Consider the following 5,736-nt stretch of genomic DNA (forward strand, 5'->3'; position numbering starts at 1 on the left):
AAGAAGAAGAAGAGAGGAGAGATGGGGGGGGGGGGGGGGGGTATTTCGGGAATTTCGGGAAAACATGAGGGATAATATTATTGTTTTGGAATATTATAATAGAATTAATAATAGATAAATGACGAAATTAAATCGATTTATTTATTTATTAAGTAGCAAAATCTAATATGAAATGTTAACGAATGAAGAACTGTTTTTCTTCTTCTATTTTTCCTTCTTTTTTTTTCTGTGGGTTTCTCTGTCGCGATTTCTCGTCTGCGCCATCGCCATCGCTCCAGCTTCATATATGTATATGCTCCCGCCATGAAGTTCAACAAGAAGTTCTCTGCGTACGTGGAGACGCAGAGAAGCCTCCTCCCTGGCGTCTCCAACGTGGAGTTCAAACGCCTCAAGAAGCTTCTCAAGCATTGCCCCTTCCATGGATCTAGGTACCAGGCGGAATTATCCTCAACTCCTGGTTCTTCTTCTTCTTCAACTGCACGATGTCCAGGTCTCTCTCTCTCTCTCTCTCTCTCTCTCTCTCTCTCTCTCTCTCTCTCTCTCTTTCGAGACGTATGAAAACATTACTTTGTTGGCAAAGATTTGAATGCCTTTTCTTGGAGGGGGGAAGAGAAGAGATGTATGAAAATCTTCCTTTTGTAACATGAAAGATGTGGGGTGATAAGTAATGCATGAATATATTGCCTTTGGTGCATTAAAGATTTGAGAGTGATAGAGAGGTTTTTGTGTGTTGCAAAAATTTGAGCAAGGGAACAAGAGCGGGTGAGTGAGGCAGAAATTGGTCAATATTTCATTTTTATATATGCCTTTCAAGATGTCTTTATGTGTTTATGCGTCCGTGATTCACTTCAGATTTCATGTATTGAGTGGTTGATTCTCACTATTTATTTATTTTCAAAGACTGTAATAGAAGCCATTTGTTTCCAAAATTATGGTTTAATACCTCTAATTCAATGCGTGTGACATCACTATATATATTCATTAAGTTTTGTTTGAAACAGATATCAATTTTAGGTGCCATGATCAAGTGCATGCTTATCCTTCTCTAGTTTTAGAGCAGAATTTTGTTTCCAAAATGGATGATTGCTATTCTTTCTACAACAAAAAATGTAATAGAAGAAATTTGTTTCCAAATGTATGGTTTAACACCACCATTGTAAAGAAGAATCTCATGCTTACTCGTTCATGAGGTTCTGTTTGAGATGTAAGAGACTTGTGTTCTTTATTCTGTATTAAATTCAAGTACCATGATGAAGAGGAGGATTATCAGTGTTTAGGTTTCGAGAATCAATGCTCTACAACTTCGAAGCAAAAATAGTAATAGATTGTTATTATTGTTTTGAAATTCTGGACTATTATTTTAGATATTTGATGAAGTAACCATAAATGAATCTATTTTTCATGAAGCGTTACAGCAATCTATATTTCGAAATTCATTCAATTATTCGTTTGGTTCATATCTACCATTTTGCATCAAGTCACAGTCTGCTAAATTTAAACCCTTTCTAGTAATCTCTCGTGTTTGATACCTTGGATTTTAGGATGTCAAATGAGTAAATTTCTTTATGGGTATTGGACTGAATAAATGATTAATTATTTTTTCCTGGTCTTGTATTTCAGTTGAAAACTTGTAAGCGTGATTCAAACTGGAAGTCTTTAAGAATTAATATTAAGAATCACATCTATTCTTCTTTGCAGAATGTGACAACATATTTTTCCCCCTCCTAATGAAGGAGATAACTGACGTGCTGGGAAATTTTAACTCTCGAGTACAACGGCTATTAGATGTCCATCTTGCATCTGGTCTGCAGAAATTTGCACTTCGATTGAAATACAGATCTTCTTTTGGTAGACCTCCAGAGATGTTTGATGAGGGAAAGAATCTTGCAAGCTATGTTTCTATGAATGCCATGGCACTAAAAAAGATTTTGAAGAAATATGACAAAGTAATTATTATATTCCTACCAAGATATGTATATATATTATATAAACGTCCACGAGAGAGAGAGAGTCGGCATCACATTTGTATGTTAATTGTAAAAACAACCAACTGTCTGTGCTTGTGGATACACATGTGTCTTTATGTGTTGTGTAAATGCCAGCTATTATATATGATTGTGTGATTTTTAGTGTTATGTTTTTTATGATTCTCTTTTAGTGCGTCAAGTGATCATTATAGCCAAATCTTCAAGAGATTTCTGAATTTCATCTACACTTTCTGTGTATGCTTTTGATGTGGATGCATGTTGATACAAGAATTTACCCTTTCTGCAGGTTCATGACTCAAACACAGGCCAAATTTTCAAAAGCCAATTGCAAACAAAGCATGTGGAACTACTGCAATCACCATGGTTGGTTGAATTGATAGCCTTCCATTTGAATCTCAGAGATAATATGAAGTCAGATTCAGAAATTGCTTCTCGATGTGTGTGTGATTTTGAGGGTCCAAGGCCAACTCTCTCTTTCTTGCTATCAGATGCTATCAAATTAGAAGTTGCTCTTACATGTTCTGTATGCTTGGTAAGTTACAGTATCACTTGCATTAATTCTCTCTCTTTAAGCAAGAAACCTTGAGAGCAACATTTTAACAGTGAATTGAATCTGTTATAGGTAAATACACATCCTTACGGTTTTATAACTGGGATCGTGTTGTCTTGGTTGCATTTGAAAAAATCTCTTCCTGTCTGGGGTAATTATGACACTCAAGGTGCTGATCCCCCAACAATCAGAACTGTGTCAATGTGTAGTCTCGATACTTTTATTGAGCACAATTCCTCTTCCATAGTAGAAGGAGAATGTCTTAAGATAATTCCTTTATGGACAGTCCTTTATCATAAATAGTATGTATGGAATGTGGCAAGAGCATATGTAGAACTCCTGCTTCACTCTTATCTTATCATTCATGACTGCATATGTTAATAGTCGGAATTTGGCAACCTTTCTACTAAGACTCAGCACCTTATGTGAGTTTTTTGTGACTGATTTGAATGTTCAATAATACGGTTTTTAACAAATTTTGTTGATATATGCAGGAGATTGTTTTTGACCCTGTGTCTTTGAGATGCGGACACATGTTCTGCTATACTTGTGCTTGTTCAGCCGCATCAGTTTCTTCTGTAGAAGGGCTGAGATTCGCAGATAGGAAAGCAAAATGCCCTCTTTGTAGGGAGGTGAGGATCTTCAGAAACTTTTTCAATACAATCAATTCTCAAGCTTTTTATAACTTTGTGGATAATGGTTTTGTGTAGGAAAACATAAATTCAGGTGCTGTTCAGTTAGTAGAGCTCAACATGCTAATAAGTAAAAGGTAAGAGGGCTTAATTTGCTATTCTAAAACCACAATGCTTTATATGTTAGAATGTATGTAGCCCAAGAAAAGTCAGATAACAAACATCATGTTTTTCACTCAATTATCAGATTCAACGAATATCTATTTATGTACACCATGAAAGCAGAGTTTTGGCCTTACTAGTGTTGAACCATTTTTCTTGCTTTAGGTGTCATGATTATTGGGAGAAAAGGCTCCAGGAGGAACGTAAAGAAAGACTCCGACAAGTTAAGAAACATTGGGATCAGCAATGCCAAGCTGCACTTGGGTTTTAGCTTATATATTCGTTTTATGTACAAAAAAATAATGTAATATGTACGCTTTCTTTATGGTTAACGCATTCGGATTTCAGTATGGACCAATTTGAGTTGGGGGACACGGCATGCCATGTGCTTTGCTTGAGGTGGATGGCAAATTAGCAACATTCAATCTACATACACAAGATGTTTGTCTCTCAATTCGATACTTTCTGCAAATTTATTGATTCTTTTATGTAACTAAGGGAGTTTTTGATAAGGAGTGTAGGACACAAAGCAGAATGTAAAAAAACATTGACAGTGAAAGGACTAAAGTCGTATATATATTTTCTTGAAATCTAGGTCCTCTACTAACATCTCTATATTGTATTTTGTATATTGTCTTTTGTTGCTTCTTTTAATTGGATACCCTGATAAATTAGGCTTTTTTTCGTCAATTATTCCTTATTCCCCTTCACTATATCTATCAAGGTAAAAGGGTATTTATTATATTGGCTAAGCTTCTAAAGTTTTACTAGAGAGATTTAGATTGTGTTTATGGATTTACGAACTTGGCTAGAACTTTTTAGAACATTGACACAAACATGTCTGATTAATTTATAAAATGTTTAAAAATTCAAGATAATGTGTATCATCGTAACTTGTCTTCTTGACTATGAATAGGAACATCCTCACAAAATATCATTGCTCTTTATTTTGATAGGCAGACATCTAATAGAGCCAATGATAGTATTAATTTAGATACATTCTCTGCTCATTAGTATGAAATGTAATTTGCAAAATACCTTTGGTGCTTCAAGAGTGAGTAAATTGATGGTCTTGGCTTGTTAGTATAAAGTCTCAATTGAATAATACTAAAAAGTTAGTTGAATTTTATATTGAATTGAGAGATCTACCAATTTCTCTAGAGTTTGTGAATATGATTGAATTTCAATTTCAAGAGGAATTGGACGGAGTGGACAAAGGCTAATATGAACACAGCTTAAAGGTTAGAGAGGCAAGATCAATGAAAAATGTTATTAATGTTCTTTTCTAAGAGGTTATTACATGGATGAAGTAAATGGAAACTAACATGAATTCATCATGTAATTGAAAGATTAGATGTTATAATGGATGAAGGTTGGCTTTCCATGTTTTCGTAAAGCAAATTGGAAGAATTTTGGTTGATCTATACTCATAGTTGACATGCCACGGATAGGTTTAATTCTTCGTTGAAGTTATGTTATGTTTTCCACATTCAAACATTGTTCCATTCCATCAATGGACGATCGATTCCTTGATCAAATGAATAGATGATTGAATAGGGTACCATTGGTAATGATAGGGATGTTAGCTAGAAATGTGGTCAACTAATAGGCATGGCAAGTACTTTTGATAGAAAAATAGAGTGACCCGATAAGGCAAGGAACAAGGGTTAGATTTGATTGAGTAATGTGACAAGATAGTATATGATGGTGAGTCTAAAGCATATTGGGGTACCACTGGAATAATTCTCCATCTCTGATGAAGCCTATGTTCCACCACTAGGAAGAGAATGATGTTGGTGAAGCTCTAATTTGTATGAATAACTATCCTTAAAACACATGCATGAAAACATAGACAAATTACCACCATATTCACAATTCATCGATGCATTCACCACCATTAATCAATATTCCAAGATCCTATGCAATAAATGCTCAAAGTCACCATTCCATCAACACATTCACAAACCCCACGTATCTTCAAAAAATCCATCGGCAACACATTCCTATTATCCACCACAAAGTTCACGAACCGCAATTCGTCACTTCGTTTCATTTCATATCAGTGCATTCATACTGCAAACGACGGATCGATGGGGCCGATTCGAATGTGCCATTAAAACTCATTTTCCTTAACGCGGAAGCTCATAAGGTTAAAAGGAAATCACTCGAGTGACACCAAGCAGATAGATACCACTGACAAAGCAGATGTATGTATGTATGTTAAGTATGTATGGATGTATGTTATGTATGTATGTATGTATGTATGTATGTGATCACAGACAATAGATAGATAGATGTCTTTTGATGCACACATAGATAGATGTCTTTTCATGCACACAGGGAAGAGACAACACAAGAGTGGGGATGGATGGGTTTTGTCCGGTTGGACGGACGGATGGGCGGG

The 5,736-nt window shown here is 35.4% G+C and overlaps 1 protein-coding gene across 1 annotated transcript; it reads left to right on the forward strand.

Moving 5' to 3' along the window:
- Positions 1 to 243: 243 nt before the first annotated feature.
- Positions 244 to 3,901, forward strand: LOC147854352 (E3 ubiquitin-protein ligase NLA-like). The gene is made up of 6 exons (XM_087331665.1): positions 244 to 490; positions 1,699 to 1,946; positions 2,275 to 2,520; positions 3,033 to 3,170; positions 3,249 to 3,307; positions 3,498 to 3,901. The coding sequence occupies exons 1-6, from the start codon at positions 304 to 306 to the stop codon at positions 3,601 to 3,603; spliced, it is 984 nt and encodes a 327-aa protein (XP_087187791.1). The 5' UTR covers positions 244 to 303; the 3' UTR covers positions 3,604 to 3,901.
- Positions 3,902 to 5,736: the final 1,835 nt, after the last annotated feature.

This window comes from Azolla caroliniana, unplaced genomic scaffold (assembly GCF_043228905.1).
Source record: "Azolla caroliniana isolate FFs.n. ecotype wild unplaced genomic scaffold, voAzoCaro1.0.p SCAF_15, whole genome shotgun sequence".
In the NCBI taxonomy this organism is placed as follows: domain Eukaryota; kingdom Viridiplantae; phylum Streptophyta; class Polypodiopsida; order Salviniales; family Salviniaceae; genus Azolla; species Azolla caroliniana.